The sequence below is a fragment of the Odocoileus virginianus genome, chromosome 14, assembly GCF_023699985.2.
Source record: "Odocoileus virginianus isolate 20LAN1187 ecotype Illinois chromosome 14, Ovbor_1.2, whole genome shotgun sequence".
NCBI classification, from domain to species: Eukaryota; Metazoa; Chordata; class Mammalia; order Artiodactyla; family Cervidae; genus Odocoileus; species Odocoileus virginianus.
In genome coordinates, this window is record NC_069687.1 from 49,981,899 (window position 1) to 50,004,580 (window position 22,682).

Genomic DNA, 22,682 nt, shown 5'->3' on the forward strand with positions numbered 1-22,682 from the left:
AAACAACAAAGATATTCCTACTCCTTGACCTAGTAACTACTACTGGGAATGCATCTTAGGCTAATAATTAAACAGCAAAAAGGTATATGCCCAGAGGAATTCAATGTGGCCTTATCTAGAATGGCAAAGTAATTGAGAACAGATGTAAATTCCTAAGAGTATTATATTAATTCTAGTTTATATAGCAGTTAAAAATTATAAGTTTGAAACTATATAGAAAATAGAAATAAAACTTAAGTGTAAAAAAGAAAAGAACACAAATAGTATATATACACTCTAATTGCAGCTTTATATAAAAAGTTATATATTTGCAACAAAATAATAATTCTGCACCTGTACGCCAAAGTTGCAAGCCCAACAACATTAGCATCACCTGCACAATTAGAAATGGAATTCCAGATCCCATCCCAACCTACTGAACTACAATCTTCATTTTAACAAGATCCCCAGATGATCTGTAAGTCCATCAAAGGCTGAGAAGCTTTGGGCTAAAGAAATTGACAGGTTTACTTTCTGCTGACAATTTAGATAATCAGTTTAAGGTAAGTATAAAACCAGTATCTAATGATCTGAGAATTATGAGTGGGATCACCAAAATCTCCCTTCATTATGGCTAATACTGGAGTTTAAACAGTGAGTGATTTGCCCTTTTCTCTTTTTCTAAAGGTTGGGTGGGAATGGTGTGTGTGTGTGTGTGTGTGTGCATGCATGTGTGTGTGTGAGGCTCAAAGGGATATGCAATGGTAATTATGGATACTACACTCAGCTTACACACCATTGAGATTTGTATGTGAGAGAAATGAGCACACGTATTCAGCAATCCCACTGAAGGAGTGGTATAGTGAAATGTTAAAACATTAAACTTATAATCAGCAGATTTGGGTTTCTGAAACCAACTCCACCCCCCTACCTTTTTTTGCCTCTTATGAGTAATGAATGACTTGAGTTTCATTCTTCTAATATGTTAAAAGGAAATAACACTGTTTAACAGAGATTGTCAAAAATAAAAAGAAATAATGCATAAGAGAAAACCTAGGATACAAAAGTATTCAGAGTCCCCAGATTTATTAATTCTTATATATTTAAAAGTATAACATTCCAAAAAAAAAAAAAAAGTATAACATTCCCCCACTTGTGTATTTTGATCCTTCATGTACAACAATTTGTAGAATAACATCAGGGTGGGAGGATGGAGAAAAAACACAACTAGCAGAAAAAGAAAAATCTCAACTAGCAATTTTCTGTTCCTCCTAGAAAAATTATGAACTGCTAGACTGTAATGGTCTTATTCATACATCAGAACACCTACCTACAAAATGTATGTTCTTTCCATTATACCACATTCCATCCCAAATGGGATGAGGTACAATGAGGTACAAATACTGAACTAGCTCACTAACTTCTGTCTGTGTTTTAAGGTGCTCCCCCTGCAATCCATCTTGCAAATTTACTGTCCTATTAATCTTGGTAACTCACTGTTGTGATCAAATCACCTTTGGGATCTAAACTATCAATACCTTTTCAATGTCCATGGAATGAAGTTCTAATAACAGACTAAGGGAAGGAGAGATCTACTGTTTACTAAGTGCTCAATGTCACACACTGTGCTAGGTGATTACCTAAGCTCCCCATTTTATGACTATAAGTATTTACCATAAAAAGCAGTGTGTGACAAATATCATACTATATATTATTATGAAAGTAAGCAAAGAAGAACTAAAGAGCCTCTTGATGAAAGTGAAAGAGGAGAATGAAAAAGTTGGCTTAAACCTCAACATTCAGAAAACTAAGATCATGGAATCCAGTCCCATCACTTCATGGCAAATAGATGGGGAAACAGTGGAAACAGTGAGAGACTTTATTTTTTTGGGCTCCAAAATCACTGCAGATGGTGACTGCAGCCATGAAATTAAAAGACGTTTACTCCTTGGAAGGAAAGTTACGACCAACCTAGACAGCATATTAAAAAGCAGAGACATTACTTTGCCAACAAAGGTCCATCTAGTCAAGGCTATGGTTTTTCCAGTAGTCATGTATGGATTTGAGAGTTGGACCATAAAGAAAGCTGAGTGCCAAAGAACTGATGCTTTTGAACCGTGGTCTTGGAGAAGACTCTTGAGAGTCCCCTGGACTGCAAGGAGATCCAACCAGTCCATCCTTAAGGAGATCAGTCCTGGGTGTTCATTGGAAGGACTGATGTGGAAGCTGAAACTCCAATACTTTGGCCACCTGATGCAAAGAGCTGACTCATCTGAAAAGACTCTGATGCTGGGAAAGATTGAGAGCAGGAGGAGAAGGGGACAACAGAGGACGAGATGGTTGGATGGCATCACTGACTCAATGGACATGAGCTTGGGTAGGCTCTGGGAGTTGCTGATGAACAGGGAGGCCTGACATGCTGCGGCTCATGGGGTTGCAAAGAGTTGGATACGACTGAGCGACTGAACTGAACTGAACTGAATAACAGGCTACTTTTGGTTATGATGTCTTCAAGTAGGTATGTACAGGCTTTGAAAAGATTTTGATGGGGAGGAAAATTTCACAGATGTTGGATAGGATGATGGCAAATACAATTCCCTATCTTAAGAATTCCTTTTATTGTCCCAGAAATATATACATCTTGTCACTGAGTAAATACCTACAGTGATGCAGAGACTCCATCATAAGGCAGCTCATTTCACTGTCAAACAACTATCAGCATAATTAATGACAGGTGAGGAAGATCCCCCTGGAGAAGAAAATAGCAAACCATTCCAGTGATCCTGCCTGGAGAACTCCTTGGACAGAAGAGCCTGGTGGGCTCCTACTCATAAGAAGTTGGACATGACTGAGCAAATAACACTTTCACTGTTCAACATTTACTGAATGTTAACACTTGCTCTAAGTATCAGACAATGTGTACCAAATATTTCACATGTATTATTTCATGTAATATGCAAAACAATACTATGAGACAGGCAGCATTATTAAACAAACGAAAACACTTAGAAAAGCTAAGTATTTCAAGCAAGGTCTCTTGGCTAGTAAATGACAGAATCAGAAACTAATCTAGGTTACAGTAATCAAAAAGTACGGTACCACACTGTTGTAAATTATTTTTCTTTCATTCCACTAAATGATGGTCACAGTCTACTGTAATACAAGTGAGCACTAGGTACTGTGGAATCATGTAAGCTAAACTAGAGGAGTTAAAGAGAAGTTGTGCCTGAGATGAATTTTGAAGGCTGAGAAGCAGCTAGTACAGAAGAGAGTATTCTAAAGCAAAGGCAGCAGTCTATACAGCAGAATGGAAGGGTGAGAAAGCCTGGCATATGGCACCCCACTCCAGTACTCTTGCCTAGAAAATCCCATGGATGGAGGAGCCTGGTGGGCTGCAGTCCATGGGGTCGCTGGGAGTCAGACACAACTGAGTGACTTCACTTTCACTTTTCACTTTCATGCATTGGAGAAGGAAATGGCAACCCACTCCAGTATTCTTGCCTGGAGAATCCCAGGGACGGGGGAGCCTGGTGGGCTGCCGTCTGTGGGGTCGCACAGAGTCAGACACGACTGAAGTGACTTAGCAGCAGCAGCAAGTTACTCAATAGGGCTAATGGTTGGGAAAAAATGGGGAAGTGGCAAGATATAAAGATATAAAGTTGGTGAGTGAGAAGAGACAGCTTATGAAGGCCTTGTGGACAGTAGGCAAAAACATTCAGTTTTAATGACCTGAAAGTGTACTGACGAAACACTGAAAGACTTTCACACTGAAAGATAGAGTTTGGAAAAGTTAGAAGGATGTTAGAGTAACTAAAAAGAGCAATCCTGAGGGCCCAGAGTAAGGCTGGAAGGGAAGATAACTATGAAAAAAATTAAGAAGAAATTAACAGGACCACTAATTTGACTTAATTAGGAAGATGGGATATAGGAAGAGAAGAATAAAGGACAGACTCCCACTTTCTAGACATTGGTAAATGGGTGAATGATAACATCAGTAACTAAAACAGTAAATACCAGAATTGTTATTTTAAAATTTTGTTGTTGTGCCAAAAGCTATCTCTCTGTGAATTTTGCCTGTGGGTACGTGTTCTGTACTCCAAGGCAATGGTCTCCAGATTGCAGCTGGCACCTCAAGGAATCTGTAAGATGATCCATTATGGTGTGAGAGGAAAATGTGAGAATTTCTGTTTCATTTTTAACTAAAAAAATAGAAAGTAAGCTTTAATAAAATATATAGACTCAACACTAGGTGTATATAATTTACAAATAATTATAGACACATTGGAAGCATATACTTACACATTTTTCTCAAAATAGTAAGGGTACTACTCAGCAGGCAGCACCCTACAATGAAGATGGTTATCATTTATGATATGCCTATTACTCAGCAGGTTATAGTCCAACTCTTTACCTACTTCCATTCTACCCTTACAATGACTGTTTAGGTACATAATAATCCTGATTTACAAAATGGAGACATTGAAACTGACCATAGTCCTGCATAAACTCACCTTAAATAAATTGCCTAATATCCCCAAGTTACTAAATGGCAGGACTGGAATTTATTTACTATTCTGACAGCCCATTAAATGTTTAAAGACCGTGTTTGCCCTAAGAATTACTTTTCTGGGATCAGTGTCTCAATTTTTTTAAGTGTCTTTGTAGGTGAGTTTCTGGGCCACTAGTATTTTTACATGAATGACTTTTTCTCTGATCAAGACCTTTTTAAAATGTATTATCCATTGTAATGGCTTCCCTGGTGGCTCAGACAGTAAAGAATCCACCTGCAATGCAAGAGACCGGGGTTTAATCTCTGGTTTGGAAAGATCCTCTGGAGAAGGGAATGGCTACTCAATCCAGTATTCTTGCCTAGAGAATTTCAAGAACAGAGGAGCCTGGCAGGCTACAGTCCATGGGGTCACAAAGAGTTGGACATGACTGAGCAACTAACATAATTCCATCATAAACACACTATTCAAAATATGGACTTCTAGCAAAAATCCACAGATTATGAGTAGCACCTTCAAGAAGGAGAGAAAAATGGAATAAAATCACATTCACAATTTATGGATATACTCATTACCATTTATATCTATCACATTCACCTTTGATGCACATGTCAACTTACTTTTCCAAAGTGACACTGTCACTTCTCCACTCAAAAGCCTTGAGCAGCTTTCCATTTCACCCACAAAAAAAGCCAAAGCCCTCATAAACGGCTATAAACCTATAAGCTCTGGTACACTGTTCCTTCTGCTCCTCATCTCCTGTTACTCTCTCCTTTGCTTACTCTAGTCTAACACAAGAGCCACATACATGTTCCTTGGGTATCCCAAGCATGCTTCTGCCTGCAGGTCTTTGTACTTTCTTCCTTCTTCCTGGAATGCTTCCCCCCACCAGAAGTTGGATGACTGACTCCTTCATTTCCTTCAGGTCAAATGTCATCTTCTGAGTGAGACCTAGCTTGACTGCTCTATATAAAACATCAACTCCGACTTCCCAATATTTTCTATGTTCCTTTTCTTGCTTTGCTTTTCTTCATAGAACCTGCTGTGCTGTGCTGTGCTTAGCTGCTCAGTCATGACAGACTCTTTGTGACCCCATGGACTGTAGCCCAGACTCCTCTGTCCACGGGGGTTCTCCAGGCAAGAATACTGGAGTGGGTTGCCATGACCTCCTCCAGGGAATCTTCCCAACCCAGGGATTGAACCCAGGTCTCCTGCATTGTAGGTGGACTCTACCATCCAAGCCACCAGGGAAGCCCCTTCATAGCACTTACTGCACATAATACATATTTTACCAATCCATCCACCCATCCATTTATCCATTGCTTGAATGATGGATGTCTTTCTTTCTCTGCCTGGAAGGTAAGCTCCACAAGGAGAGAACTTTTCTGTGTTTGTCTACTGCTGTATAGTACTGCCTGACATATAGGAAGTACTTAGTAAATACTTATTAAACAATGAATACAATGAGAAAAGGAAGGCAAGACCTAACTAGGGACATGTACAATATAATGGATGGGAGAGTCTAAATGAGACCTCACAATGCCTATATTTTCAGCCTGAGAATTTCATAAAGAATAAGGGATTAGCAAACTCTAATCTAGCACAAACAATTCTGACTTTAAAGTTAGTTTTTAATAATAAAAGTAATACATAGAATATTTAAGATAGAATTAGCTAGAAAGGATGAAAGAAAGGAATATGATTTAATATTAATATGAACCTTAAGGTAGTTAATAAATGCTTTAAGGGGCCTGGGTATAATCAGCATTATGGTAACAGTGGAATCGAGAGTCAAACTTGTTTTCTAGCTATGTAAATTCAGGCAAGTTACCTAATTTTATGTCTTATTTTACTCATGTGTAAAATAGATATTATAATAACATTATAATAACAAGAACCTACAGAGTGTTGATGTGGTCATTAAATAAGGCCATATATAGTCTGGCCTATACAGTATAAGATAATTTTTATTAGCATAGTAACTAGGATATAAGTGCTTGATAAAGATTAGCTGTTAGTATTATCACCAAATTAAAAACTTTTGGAAGCCTATTCTGAAAGTTACTAAAACAAGAGGTACATCTTGTAAGGACCATAACATAAAATTTTTAAAAAGTACTAAAAATTAATTACTACATAAGAATCTAGCACTTTCATGGAAAGGGTGTGGAGAAAAGGGAACCACACTGTTGGTGGGAATGTACATTGGTGCAGCCACTATGGAAAACAGTATGGCTGTTCCTTAATAAACTGAAAATAGAGTTATCATATGATCCAGTAACCCCACTCCCAGACATATATCTGGAAAAGAAGAAAACGCTAATTCAAAAAGATACACGCACCCCAATATTCCTAGTGTAACTATTTATAGTATGACACAGAAGCAAACTAAATGTCCACTGACAGATGAAATGGATAAAGATACACACACCCACACACACATACTAGAATATTACTCAGCCATTAAAAAAAAAAAGCCATTTGCAGCAACAAGGATGAACCTAGAGATTATCATACTAAGTGAAGTGAGTCAAAGATAAATATTATATGCTATCATTTACATGTGGATTCTAAAAAATTATACAAATAAAGTTATTTACCAAACAGAAACAGACCCACAGACACAGAAAACAAAGTCATGGTTACCAAAGAGGGCGTGAGGTGGGGTGGGGTGGGGCGGGGCAGATATATTAGATGTATGGGATCAATAGATGTTGCTGTTAATAGATTAATAGATACACACCACCATATACAGAATATGTAAACAACAAGAGTTTACTACATAGCACAGGGTACTATATACAATATCTTACAATCACCTATAAAGGAAAAGAATTGGAAAAATAGAAATATACAGATATGTACATATGCTTAAGTGAATCACTCTGCTGCACACCTGAAACTAACACAAAATTGAAATAAATTACACTTCAATTAAAAAAAAGAATCCAGCACTTTTAGAACACATCTACTCCAGTATTAAAAGTGCCATACATTTTGCCATTATAACATTCATTTTGGATTTTACTTACAAGTCAGATACAATATAAAATTTGACTATTTAACTATATAGTTTTAATTTATATCAGTTGTTCTCAATCTTTTATTCTTCTTCAACATACTTAAGAGACATGGCACATTCCCATTATGCACAGTGGCTCAGCAGAGCAGTGATTCTCCACTAAGTGAGGAGAGTGTAGTGGGGGTAAGGTGCAGTGGATTGTCCGGAGTTGAGAATTACTAGTTCACTAATGGAAACATAAAGTGAAAGCTATGATTCAGAGGCAAGAAACAAAGTTAAATCTACAGAAAAACACCAAGTGTATGTCAAAGATCCATTTCTTCAATGTACATCCAAAAAGACATTAAAAAGACATTAAAAATGTCTTACTAGTGTATTTTCTCCATTGGAACTATTCCAGAGCCTCATTCGATTATCTGTGCCAACAGTGAGTAGGTGAAGACCATCACTTGTAAAACATAAGCCGTTAACCTTTCCATTATGAGCAGTGTTTGCTGCAATGAAAAACACAATTCAGATTACTCTTCTTATAAATTCAACACAGGTAATGCTTGATGACATAGTTATTAAATATATTAAACACATTAAGGACATTAAACACATAATGTCCTTTAAATACAGTAAAGGACAACTATCTGAACTACTTAAAATACGTAAGTTGATTATATTTAAAATTAATCATCCCTTTTGATTATTTGAATATGATAAGCTATACAATTAGAACCATAATAATAGAGGAAAACAGGAAAAGCAAAGGGAAAAAATGTTGCCAAATAAAATTTTTCTTCAGGAGGTAAGCTGTGCTATGAAACCTAATTAAATACAGAAACTATCAGTAAAATTTTAAATTAAATACCTTTTAAACTTCTTATATATTAATACTCTATTTTCAATCTAAAAATCATTTCATGGACTATTAAAAATCAATAATATCAGTATTTCCTTCTTAAAGATAACTGTTCCAGTCTCAATCAAAAGTGATATTACTTTCAAAATGAACGGGTTTAAGAAAGCATAATCCTCAATAGTCTGATTAACTTAATTTAAAAAATTATTAAAACAAACATAGGTTTTAAATAGTTCATCTGAATGTATTTCTGGTCCAAATATAATTCTAAATCAGAATTTTAATATACATAGAAATTACACTCTATTGTAAAAATGCAATTGAATTACTTTGTCTCCTAGATTGCAGTGGATTCAAATTTCATACAACCACAAATTTTGTGACAAACTTGCCACAAAATGTTACCATTCCTTTAATTTATTATAACTTCCTAAATGGTACTGAATTTGTGTTGTTAGTTGGCCTCATGTGAGCAAAAAAAAAGTTTCTACCGATACATTAAAAAATTCAGGAACAGAAGGAATGACACACTTGTATTTTGAGGGAGACAACCATAGTTAGTTGATGTAAATTTAGCAATCGATTCATTGTGAATGCTTTTTTAAAAACATATAAAATCTATAATTTTTCAATATATTTATTATCTGGTTTCAATTCAAATTTTTCAATATAAAAATACTGTCAATGTCATATTCATATATTAATGCACTTTTCATTACCTGATTCAGCTGCTTGCGACTTTTTCCCATTATGCTGATCAAGAGTTATCAAGCATCCTGATGCTCTCCTCACATCCCATAATTTTGCTCTACTGTCAGCACTGAGAGAAAATAAATGTTACATTGACATACATAGCTAGGATAAGGACTCTGCTCCTCACCCACCTTTCCTATATTATTGGCATACAGACTCTCAGTGTATTAGCACAAATGCACTTGTATATTTGGGTGGCTATACTTTTGCCTTTCCAGCAAATACCCAGTAGTCAATAGAAGCACAAAGTGAAAAAAAAAAACAGAAAAAAAAAGTAATCTTTTTTAAATCACAAGGGATTCTGTTGCTCTTTCTGTTGTTTTTAATGACATGAGCATCCTTCTCTCCAAAGACAAGGCAGGCTAAGAGCTTTTTTCCTTGGTAAGTTTGCTGCTAAATCCCCATATCCTTTCTATTGCTTGTTATTCAAATGCTTACAGAATCATGCAGTGAACTAATTTCACTTTGCTTAAGAATTCATTTGGTAGGAATAGTTTTTCTTTTTATTTGAAAAAAAAACTGAAAATAAGGTGAATAATAAGGACAATATATTTTTATTTGATTTCCTGTACTCAAATCAATCTTTGCCAAAACAAAGGAAATACATTTAATGTCTCTTAGAATTAGAGACTTATTTGCATTTTACTTCAAGTGAAAAGAAAAAGGCAAAACCATGATCATAAACCAATTTCAGCTTCTAAACTACTCCAAGGGAAAACATAAATCAGTTCAAGCATGCTATCATATCCTCAGAAAGCCCTTAATAATATTTTAACCCATTGGGTTTATCTAGGCCATTTTAATCAAGAAGAGCATTACACTGCATTTTATAAGCCTATTTCTCATTTAAAATCTTTTAAAATGTATATATACAGGGTTTAGCTCTTTCTGTAACTTTGATTCTTTTCACAGATCACAAGCAAAGCAAACCTAGCCAACTGAAATAGCTGGCAAAAAGTTAGTGTTTCCCATTCTCAATTGGTTTTCTTTCTTGTCAACAGGGGAATAGGTCTGCAGTGGTAGAGTCTGAAGACGTAAGTCTCTTCTGAAACATTATATTTGGACATATCTGACTCCTAACACTGACTACAAGGTCCATTCTGGAACTGATTCGAATTCCTGGGGTACTCTGAGAATTGAAAGCCTCTAAGTCTCCCTCTTGATTTGAGGAAAACCAAATTAGAAAACAATGTAAATCCACTCTAGCATGGAACATACCCAACGCCTAGCTCCTCACCTTCACACCTCTTTAGCAACCTCTTGCGGCTACACTGAGGCTTCCTTGGTGGCTCAAACGGTAAATAAACTGCCTGCAATGCAGATCAGGGTTCGGTTAGATCCCTGGGTCGAGAAGATCCCCTGGAGAAGGGAATGGCACCCCACTCCAGTATTCTTCCCTGGAGAATTCAATTTCATAGAGAGATAGAGGATTCCATGGCTACAGTCCATGGGATCGCAGTCAGACATGACTGAGAGACTAACACTTGCACCTTGCGGCTACATAACTAGACTTTATTCTACTTCAGAAATTACAAATTTCAATGTCACATTCTGCAAACTATTAACACAAGTTTCTCTGGGGACTAAACTGTGACAGAAAAGGAGGGCTGGCAGCTTTACAAAAATACAGATACATTTCTTTATAAACCTAAAAAAGTAGTTTTTCTAATAATTCTTCTGCAAAAAGTTTTATTAAAATGTCTATATCAAAATTTGATTACTACTTCCTATCCCTTCAAGTTTCAAATTTTTCTGTTTGACACTCATACATCTATCTAGGTCATTGATCCCTCTTATAAGCCTTCTAGTGATTTTATTACGTTCCTTATACCTATGACTACCAACTTTTAAACAACTGTTAAGTCTGTGTCATTCAATGTTTTATTTTCTGTGTCATAGCACAGCAGTGCACTACACCTTCAACAGAGAAGACAATACTGACCAGCAATTCTATGTGTCCCTAATCAGCTCCCTCTTTCATTCATTAAAACTTCTATTTCAAACCTTTACTACCTTCTCTGAACACTGCATCTATGTATTTTCAACAGATGACATCAAGTTCTAAAATACAAGAAACTGGGTTTGCATTTCTTGAACTTCTCTGCCAAAGTCACAAATTTAATTGTATTGACACTTACTATTTCCTCCTTGCATGTAGTTATGGTGCCCTTCATGTGCCAGATTAAGTGTCCCCCTTCTAATGGGACCCTTGATATTATCTTCGCCTGTCTATTCAAGGTCCTGATATACCAATTACTCTCTCCATTTCTTATCTTCACTAATTTCTCTCCACCAATACTCTTCCCTCAGCATTCAAATATACAAGACTCTTCCTTCCAGCAAACAAAACCCCCAAACCCTATGATCCTCAAGAGTAAAGTGCTCTTGTTCTTTCTTCCCATACTGAACCTCTCAGAGATGTACCTCTCCTAAAGCATTTTTCAGGATGTCCTGCAACCACTGATTTTTCTGACTATACTCCCTCATTACACTATTACCTTCTTGGAGGGACTCTGCCTGTGCTATCTCTGTGTCCCTGGTACAATGCTTGGCACATGACAGGAATCATTAATTGTCAGTAAATTGAATCAATGAATGTGGATGGAAGTGATGAATCAGACTTAAAATAATTTTGGGTTAAAAGAAAATGAATTAAAATGCTACTAATTTTAAATTAACAGAGTGCAACACTTCTGCAGGCAAAAATGACACAGCACAGTGTTTCATGGGTAGTATTAAGAGTTTTGCCTTGCTACATAGATTCAGTTGTTACCTGTTTTTAAAAATGAGGATCTTCAAGTTGGATAGTCAGGATTAGGATTATGATGAATAGAAAGATTTTATTTGGTAATATGAATTAAAATCTTTAATTCAATTATTTTTCAGGACTTACTTAATAGCTAAAAATGTACCTAGCAAAAAACAATCTTTTCAAAATGCTTATCCCTAATTATTAATCTCAAACCCAAATAGTTTGCATTTTACCTTGCAGTTGCCAAGATATGTTCATAACGTGGTGACCAGGAAACTGCCAATATTTCTTGTCTGTGACCTGCAAAACAACTGTATATAATGACTTGCATTTTGAAATACGCATTTTCAAATCTTTTGAAATATCACAAGATATAGTGTAATTAACTTTGCCTGATTATGAAGAAAGCACAGACTAAATTTTAAAAGTGAACTGATATAATCATTTTTTTCACATTTATAATAATCTATATTTAAATACTAATGTGAAGTCTATGGGGCATTCCTCACATATGGTATTTTATTATAAAAGGCTTGGGTTTGCTTTGGAAAGAACAGCCAGAGCAAGTGAGTTTGTCTTTTTAAATATAGCTGTTAGCCTAGTAGGTCAGTCCATCAATAAATGACATAGCTCAAGCTTACTTATGTATCTCTACAACAAAATCCCTGCAACAGGCCATACAAGACAAACATTTGTTGTGGTCCTTTAATGGACTGGAACCTGATGGTATGGAGTTGACAATAAGAAAGTAAAAGAGAGAAAGAGGCTGATATTCCCTGGTTTACGCAGAGGACCAATAAAGCCCTTGACACAGGACTTGCATCGCTCATGAAGGCACCATGCACCCTCTCCAGAGGGTGAAGGCACAAAGTGCCTTCTCAAGAGGGTCTTAGAAGCCTGGGCAGGAAAGTGAGCACTACAGGTCTCCATGCTCCAGAGAATCAGCCGGAAAAAGAGAGAGAGAGAGAGAGAAACAAAAAAGACCTGGGGACCTAAGGTCTAATGGAACAAAGGTGCTTTAATGATTTTTCTATGAGTATATACCGGCTGCAGTACGAGAAACTTCTTTCGGGAATGACAGAATTCAGCAAACCATACGTACAGCACCCGTTACCAAGGGAACAAGGGGTAATGTTAGCCACAAGGTCAGGAGACAATCCATATCTCAAGAAGGGGGAGCAAGACTAAGCAGTTTTGTCCTAAAGAGAATGTTTACTAAAGGAGACCCAAGCCTGCCTCACACAATGACCTCAGACCCTGGGAGCAGCGTGCTGTTCCGCTTGAAGAGGGACAAAGGAGTCATGAGAGACAGCACGTCGGAATCCTCCCGTCAAACACTCCCTGACAAACATTCTGAAGACTAAAAATGTTTCCTAACGTTTTTCAGAAAGTTGTAACAGAAAAGATTACTTTAATTCATAATTGTAAAAAGCATTTATATAAAAATTTTTGTTTACAGCACAAGTGATAAGTTCATAGGACAAGTGAATTCAGCATTTTAAATCATTTCTACCTAACTATTCAAATTATATATTTTCATCTACTTAGTATATTTCATAGAGATTCATAATATAAAACCGATGTTATCCATCTCATCAAGTTTTCCTAATATATTTACTATGTGTTTCTCAGAGATGAATACAAACAGAATTTCTGAATTATGTCCTATTTTTTCACTGTTTAGAATTAGACAATCTAATACTGATAAAAAAAAGTAGCAAAAATAATTTAAGGTGGTAAACCTTTACCATATTTTATTTCAATATTTTTTCTAAAATATTTTTATTGAGAAAAGAAGTACCTAAATATTAAGAACATCTACTCAGCTAGAACAATATTAAATAATGCTCATAGAGACAGCTGTATTGATTTAAGTTTCATAAGTAGTTCATTTTTTTCAAAGTAGAACTAACACAAGGTTTTGAGTTTGACTTTCTGTATCCTTTAAGCTTCCCCTGCAGCCATTGTTCATATAAATGTCTCCTTAATAGTTTAGTTTTATAAGAATAATGCACAGAAGGATCTTTATTTCCCTGTTGACTTCTAACAACACAAAATACATCAGTCATGTCATTTACAAAGACTGCATTGTTAGTAATGTTTCATTTTATTGAATGGTTTACTCAAAGTAGTAGTTGTTTCAAATAAAATACCCTGTAGAATGTGGGAACAGGATCCAGACTTCAAGTCACAAAGTTGTACTTTGGGTCCTCTAGTACCAACTGTAAAAACAAAACCAAAATGGTTTAAGATAATTTAATTATAAATGATCACCAAAAGGAAATAAGAAACTACCATTATGAATCATGACATTTTCACTTGCAGAAATATAAAAATGTGTGTTAATACTATAGTTTTTTATGTTATAACTAGAAAATTATTTTAGTTGTAGTCATATGTCATTACAATAGATTCACAGGAAGCTGCAAAGATAGTGCAAAGAGGCCCTATGTAGCCTTCACCCAGGTTGTCCCAAAGGTTATATGTTAGGTAACTATAGTACAGTATCAAAACCAGGAAATGTGTACTGGTACAATGTGTTTATAATTCTACATTATTTTATCACTTAAATCATTTTAATAGCTTAGTTGTTCCATGTTAATAATGCAGTAGTAACAGATTCACAGAAACTCTAGACACAGACTGAGTGAGCTTCAAAGATGAGTTAGTGCCCAAACGCTTTGCAGATGAAGCAGCTGACTAATGTCCAGAGGTGAGGAGATTCATGCAGTGCCACAGAAATAATATCACAGGGACCTGATGCCTGATACTAGAAAAATATTTTTTCATCTTCATACATCAAAATTTTTGTTGTAGGTGCTTTCATAAAAATGGATGTTTAATTTGAATCACACATTCTCAGAGAGAAGGAAGTCATTTGTTTTACTATGTTGAATGAAAGGCTGCCAAATTTTGTTTACATAGAATCCTTGAACTTTGGTGGTTTAAAAAAATTCTTGAAAGAGAAAGTCACTCAATCCTGTCCAATTCTTTGCAACCCCACAGACTATACAGTCCATGGAATTCTCCAGGAAAGAATACAGGAGTGGGTAGCCTTTCCCTTCTCCAGGGAATCTTCCAAACCCAGGTCTCCCGCATTGCAGGAGGATTCTTTATCAGCTGAGCTACCAGAGGGAAAAAAAGCAATTCTTAAGGGAACAGAAATGTGCTTTCTTTCTTTCTTAAAAACACCGCACAAATGATACTGGTTTTCATCATTTTATTTTTACTTATTTATACATTTACTCTTCGGCTGTGCTAAGTCTTTGGTGCTGTGCGGCCTTTTCCTCTGGGTGTGGCGAGTGGGGCTACTCTCTAGATACAGTGCACAGCTTTTCTCGCAGCGGCTCCCCTTGTTGCAGGGCACTGGCTCGAGGCACACAGGCTTCAGCAGTCATGGTGTGAGAGGCTCAGCAGCTGCGGTTCCCAGGCTCCAGAGCACAGGCTCCACAGTGGTGGCACATGTGCTTAGCTGCTCTGTGGCATGTGGGATCCTCCTGGACTAGGGATTGAACCCATGCCTCCTGCACTGGCAGGCAGACTCTATATCACTGAGCCACCAGGGAAGTCCCAGAAATGTGCTTTCTTAGTCTTCAAATCCTAGCCACTCTGAAATCTAGCATGGTGCCTGACTTGTACAATATCTGTTAAATGGAATGAATATAAATGCTAATATATATTTAAGTTTTTGTTTTTTTTAAAGAATTGTGATCTTCATCTGGGTTAAAATGTTTATATCAAAACTAACTAGATATTAAAAGGGAAAAAGTTTTCAGGATGCTAAAAAAAAAAAAAAAGAACACAAATACAAACCTGCTACCAAAGAGTGCTTGGTGGCGACTGGAGACATATGATGACTATAAACTGTTTCTTCAAAATTAAATACATCGGCAATCTGGTAATCAAAAGACATTTAAAATAAGTGTAATCACAAAAGCAGCAAATTTTCTATTTACTTATTGTTACACTGTTAGTAGCTTTTAAATTGTTAACAATTTATTTTTCTCTAATAAATTCCAGAGATTAAGAGAAGATAACCTCCTGGTTCACCATCTTTCTTTCTGCTCCATTCTGCAGAACTTCAGCACCTACAGACGATCTAGTCAGTACTCTGCCTCTCAGTTCCATATAACCTCAGCTACCACACCTGGGACACTCTCACCACATAAAACTGCTCCTCCTTTGAAATCACATATTTCAGTTACATATGACCAGAACTTTATATCATTTCAGCTCCCCCAACCACATCTAAGACACCCAAACCAAGCCTAGCAGCTCTATCCATTCCTCCTGTCTTCACTTTTCCTCCTTCCAGCTTGGATTCCAAGGTTGAATGTTTCAGCTCCAGGATCTTCAACTCCTTTGCCATCATCATCTCACCTGTCAAGGCCTCAACCCTGGATGACTCCAAATGTCTGCCTTCTGTGCACCTATATCCAGGTTTAACTACAGCAGAGGTCAACAAACTTTTTTAGTAAAGGGTCAGATTGTAAATATTTTAGGCTTTGAAGACCAACTACTCATTTCTGTCACTGCAGAGTCAAAGTGGCCACAGACAATAAATGAGGATGTCTGTTACAGTAACACTTTGTTTACAAAAAAAGAGTCCATGAGAAGCCTTGGCCGAGAGCACACACTTGGCCTATTGGCTGCAGTCAGCTGACCTCCGCCTCATGAAGGTGAGAAAACCTTTTTTTTTTTTTTTTAAGAAAACCTTATAATAGTGCAGACTGCGTGCATGCTCAGTCGCTGCAGTTGTGTCTGACTCTTGGTGATCCCGTGGACTATAGTCCACCAGGCTCCTCTGTCCATGGGATTTTCTAGGCAAGAATACTGGAGTGGGTTGCCACTTTCTTCTCCGGGGGATCTTCCCAACCCACAGAGAGACAGAAACCACGTCTCTTCACTAATCATCAGGAAAATGCAAATCAAAACCACAATGAGATATCACCTCACATCTGTTAGAATATCTATTATCAAAAAGAGATAACAAATGCTGGCAAGGATATGTATAAAAGGAAACCTCTGTGATTATTAGAGGGAATGTAAATTAGTGTAGCCATTATAGAAAACAATATGGAGGTTCCAAAAAATTAGAACCATATGATCCAGTGATCCCACTTGTGGTTATATATCCAAAGGAAATGAAATCACTGTCGCAAAAGAGATAGCTGCATCCTCACGTTTTTAACAGCACTGTTTATAATGGCCAAATCATGGAAACAACCGAAGTACCCATCAACACACGAAGGGATAAAGAAGACCTGATATGTATACACACACGCACATATATATATGATGGAATGTTATTCAGCCATGAGAAAGAATGAAATTCTGCCACTTGTGACAATATAGATAGACATTAAGGGCATTAAATACTAAGTGAAGTAAGTCAAAAAGAGAGGAATAAATACTGTATACCACTTACAAGCAGACTCCTAAAAAGCCAAACTGATAGAAACAGTGAACAAAATGGTGATTATTGGAGCTGGGAGAAATAGAAAGATGTTGGCCAAAGAGTATAAAACTTCCAGTTATAACATGAACAAGGGAAGGGAGAAGTTTCATAGGGAAGGAAACTTGAAGTAGGGAATACAACATTTAGGATGTGTTCAGAAGGCAAAAGGAGATCAATTTAGTGGCAGTACATTATCTACGTTGAAAAGAGGTAGAAGCTAAGGTTGAGAAAGTAGAAGTGAGGTTACAGAGAACTTAGAATGCCAGGCTGAATTTAGACAATGGAATCACTCCAAATCACACCAATGGAATCAATCCAAAGGTGGTTTGGGTTGAGACAGGCTGAAACTGCTTTATTCTAATTAATTCTGGGGTAGAACTTTCTATGGAACTGTGAGAAGAAAAATAATAAAAAGAAATCATTTAGGAGTTTATAGGTAGTCCAGATGAACAGTGACAGTGAGGGAAACAGAAAAGAGAAATCTGAGAGTCTGAAGGAAGACCTGCTAAGATTTGAGGACTAAATGGATATGAGTTCACTTCGATTTAGAATATGTTTAGTTTGAGATGACGACACTACATTTAAGTCAGAGAGGTTCTGTATACAGGTAAACACATGGAACTAGAGCTCAGGGAAAAAATTAGCATGAGAAAGAAAAATAAAACTTGATCAAATAGCATAAAAACTATTATCTACTGTTTACTTCCTAGGTGGTGCTATTGGTAAAGAACCCGCCTGCCAATGCAGGAGACATGAGATGGGGGCGCAATCCCTGGGTCAGGAAGATCCCCTGGAGCAGGACATGGCAACCTGCTCCAGTATTCCTGCCTGGAGAATCCCATGGACAGAGGAGCCTGGAGGGCTACAGTCCATAGGATCGCACAGTTGACATGACTGAAGCAACTTAGCATGCAAGCGTGCACTGTCTACTTTACTCAGCTATAATATTAATAACTTTCTTTTTCCTTATGTTTTTAGGTTAATAGGAGATAAATTCAATATTCTTCCCTACACCACTATACCACAGAAGTTTTTGAGTAATAAAGTATATAACAGCTAATGGTATTTGAATACTTACTATATGCTAGGCGCCGTTCCAGGTACTGTACACATATCAACCTATTTAATCCTCACAGCCATTCTACAGGGTACAATCATTACTCCCGTTACATACAGACACAGAGAAGTTCAGATACTTGCCCAATCAATATCATATAGCTAGCTAGCAGACGGGGCTTCCCAGGTGGCTCAGTAATAAACAATTAGGCTGCCAAGCAGGAGATTCAGGTTCAATCCCTGGTTGGGAGCCTGGTGGGCTACAGTCCACGGGGTTGCAAAGACTTGGACATGACCCAGCAACTAACCAGCAGCAGTCAGCAGCAGAGGCAAGATATGAACTCAAGCAGTATCGTTCTCCTCAATCACTATGCTGCTTTCACCTCTAACAAATATGACACCTTAGCAAATAATCACACTGAAACTGTTTAGGACTAAATTCTTCTTCATCGTACAGAACAACTTGGAAAAGCTTTAACTTACTTACTTGTAATGTATTTGTATCCCATACTTTCAGAGTCTTATCAAACGAACTTGATGTGAACATGCCAGTGTCATGAGGATACCACTGTACGGTCTCCACACTATATTTGTGAACATCGGGATGGCTTCTACAAAACAGCAATCAAAATTTAGAAATAACTGATTTACTTGAGTTTCAAAGTGGATACCATATTAACAAGATGTAGTTTTGGGAAGAACAATACAAACGGCCAAACCTAGATTACTTGCCATGTCCTAGCTGTCTAAAGAAAGAATATGTAGGCATCTCTAGTTTTAGGTGCCCACAGTGTGATGTGGAGGCCTGCTTCCTACTAAGGATCATAAAATGAGACTTCCTATTTCTGTATGAGAGCTTGGACGGATCAGCCAACACCGCTGGACTGCTTCATGGAAGAAACTGATTTTTCCTTACTGGAAGAGATACCTACTTTGGTTTTGGATTTGCTTTTCTGATCGTTTTATCAGCATTATCATTTAGAATTGTTGCCTCATGTATCTCCATAGTGTCCCATACACTATGGCTTCTGATTAAGAACCTCACTTCTACAGCACAAGAATGTGACAGGTAGATGCCCATGGGGTTCACTACTCTTAGGTAGCCCATAGCCAATAGAAGCATGATCTGTTGAAGACTCAGTTACGACATCAGTTACAGTACACCACTGTGATGATGATGTGCTATCCTGAAGGACGCAGTTTATGCTCTGAACTAGTGATCAACACAGTAGGTGTCCTCTATTGAAACTTAACTCAAAGACACTGGATGTTTAGAAATACTTATGATGGTGGAGGGACATCTGAATACCAATTCAATACTTAATGTCATTAATTATTGTATATGTGAGACAGTGGTAGTGGTGTTATGCTTATAAAACATTTTTTATTTTTTAGAGATAAAGTTACAAATGAAATGATATCTTTCTGAGATTTGCTTCAAAATAATCTTCAGAGTAAGGTGGGTGGGTAGGGAAAAGATGAAATAAGATTGGTTATGACTGATAGCTGCTGGGCTAGTCCATGGGGTCGCAAAAGAGTCAGACATGACTGAGTGACTAAAACAACAACAAATAACAGAAACAGACTCCATATATTCTCTTTCTCTTGCTCTGGGCGGCGGGGGCACAAACGTGTCTTGGGCTTAATCAATCCTGCCCAGGACTCCAAAACTCCAGCTAGCAATGTAAACCAGGGATATATTAGCAATTATTCACAGTTGTGGAGTCAAGAGTCTGTGTTGGTAATATGCAGCAGATCCCAAACTCAGTTGTTCATGTGGTATGACCTTGACTGTGTTCTCGTATCCTGGTTTCTCTTATTTTCTGCTCATTTTCTACATTTGATTCTTCTACCTTCCTGTCGTTATGTGAGATATTAAATATCTTTCCAGTAAATTTCTGCTGAAGATAAAGAGAACTGGTTTCTATTTGATCCTAAGAATCTACACAGAGATTATATCTAATTCAAATAAATCTTTAATGTAGTGATCACAAGAAAGAATTAAGTGATGACTAAGAACAAATTAAAATTGTAAAACACTTCATTAAACAGCCAAAAAAATTCAAGGTAGAAAAGTATGCTAAGTCAGGCCGCTTAAAGTAAGTAGGTAAGAGAAGAGGGGTTGTGTGTGTATGTGTTTTGTGTGTGTTTTGTACTGGCTAGAAGCCAGTACATGACGGCTTCTAGCTATTAATCTTTTTGTTCTACTAATAATAGTTGAAAAAACTAATTTGTGTTTATGTTTAGCTGGAAAGACTTAAATGAGTCTTATACTAAGTACTCTAAAAACTCAAATTAGTTACTGAGGTGTGCCATGTTAGGTGGAGAACAAAAAGACCATAATCAAAAGTCTTAAAATAAAGTCCTTTTGAAAACTGACACCCAAGTTGCTTTGGAGAAGTCATATTTTAAAAACAGCAATGTCAAAGAGACCTGAAGACACATTTCTCCAAAGAAGACATACAGATGGCTAACAAGCACATGAAAAGATGTTCAACATCACTCATTATCAGAGAAATGCAAATCAAAACTACAATGAGGTACCACCTCACACCAGTCAGATGGGCTTCATCATAATGTCTACAAACAATAAATGCTGGAAAGGGCGTGGAGAAAAGGGAACACTCTTACATTGCTGGTGGGAATATAAATTGATACAGCCACTATGGAAGATGGTATGGATACTCCTTAAAAAGCTAGGGATGACCCAGCAATCCCACTCCTAGGCATATACCCTGAGGATATCAAAACTGAAAAAGACACACGTACCCCAGTGTTCACTGCAGCACTATTTACAATAGCCAAAACATGGAAACAACCTAGATGTCCATTGAGGATGAATGGATAAAGAAGCTGTGGTACATAAATACAATGGAATACTACTCAGCCATAAAAAGGAACACATCTGAATCTGCTCTAATGAGGTGGATGAAACTACAGCCCATTATACAGAGTGAAGTAAGTCAGAAAGAGAAATATAAATATCCCATGAAAGTGAAAGTCACTCAGTCATGTCTGACTCTTTGCGACCCGATGGACTATATAGTCCATGGAATTCTCCAGGCCAGAATACTGGAGTGGTAGCCTTTCCCTTCTCCAGAGGATCTTCCCAACCCAGGGATCGAACCCAGGTGTCCCACATTGCAGGTGGATTCTTTACCAGCTGAGCCACAAGGGAAGCCTTAAATATCATATACTGACACATTTGACACATATACATGGAATCTGAAGAGATGCACTGATGAATTTCTTTTCAGGGCAGCAATGCAGAAACAGACATAGAGAAGAGACCTATGGACAAGGTGGGAGGAGAGGAGGGAGAAGGGGAGATATATGGAGAGAGTAACACAGAAATTTACAAACAATGTAACTGATAGCCAGGGAATTTGCTGTATGCCTCAGGGAACTCAAACAGGGGTCTGTGACAGGCTGAAGGGTGGGGTGGGGAGAGAGATGGGAGGGAGGTCTGGGAGAGAGGGGACATGGGTGAACCTATGGCTGATTGTTGTTGATGTATGACAGAAAACCACAAAATTCTGTAAAGCAATCTTCCTTCAATTAAAAAATTTTTTAAAAAAAGCAATATTTGAATTTCAGTTATTACTTTCATGAAGATGTCAAGGAATAACTACATAAATATATCATTTGAACAATTTGCTTGAAACATTCTTATTTCATGTTTTGCATTTCATGCAAAAAATACTCAAATGTTTATAAATTCATGAATTACATTTTTAATACACACCTGCCAACGGAACACACTGCTTTACATGTGTAATAAGGTTGTCTGCTGGAGTTCTCAAGATCATAAAGCACAATCACACCATCTGAACCACCTGATAACATGCTAATAATAAAAAAGTTAATAAAAATTAATTTATCATTTATACAGTTCATTTATTTGATTACATATTTCTGAAAATTACTGATCCACAACTCTTAAATTTATTATGCTCATAAATACAGAGTAAATCTTCATTAGCAGACTATAGTAAGCTAAAATCTTTAATCTAATATTTGTGGAAAAATGATAATAGATAGATTTAATCTGTAATCAGTTAAAATTTACCTTCAAGATACCAAAATGAACAGGAGAAACAAGATGGCAAAAGATATTCCTTATTTAAGAAAGTAAGACATTACAAAGTCATTTTAAATGTTCCAATTATAATTGTGTTAAATGAAAATGGAATCAGACAGACCAGTTATTACTGATGGAATATTACAGATATTACTATCTGACCCTGAGCAAGCTACTTCATTTAAGCTTGTTCATTTACCAAAAGGGGAACATTTTCACCTGAATC

General features: G+C 36.9%; 1 protein-coding gene across 5 annotated transcripts in view; it reads right to left on the reverse strand.

Annotated features, from left to right (window-relative positions):
- The window catches only part of ERCC8 (ERCC excision repair 8, CSA ubiquitin ligase complex subunit), a 56,186-nt gene that overhangs the window by 19,101 nt on the left and 14,403 nt on the right, over positions 1-22,682 (reverse strand). For 2 of the 5 annotated variants that reach the window (XM_020907814.2, XM_020907803.2), the window contains 7 exons: positions 22,121-22,222; positions 18,863-18,986; positions 15,675-15,756; positions 14,015-14,083; positions 12,095-12,161; positions 9,076-9,176; positions 7,879-8,003 (listed from right to left, as the gene is read on the reverse strand). In XM_020907814.2, the coding sequence (XP_020763473.2) occupies positions 7,879-8,003; positions 9,076-9,176; positions 12,095-12,161; positions 14,015-14,083; positions 15,675-15,756; positions 18,863-18,986; positions 22,121-22,222 (670 nt within the window). Of the gene's footprint in view, positions 1-7,878; positions 8,004-9,075; positions 9,177-12,094; positions 12,162-14,014; positions 14,084-15,674; positions 15,757-18,862; positions 18,987-22,120; positions 22,223-22,682 lie in introns of those variants that run through there. The other 3 variants (XM_020907825.2, XM_070476728.1, XM_070476727.1) reach the window with 3 other exon arrangements.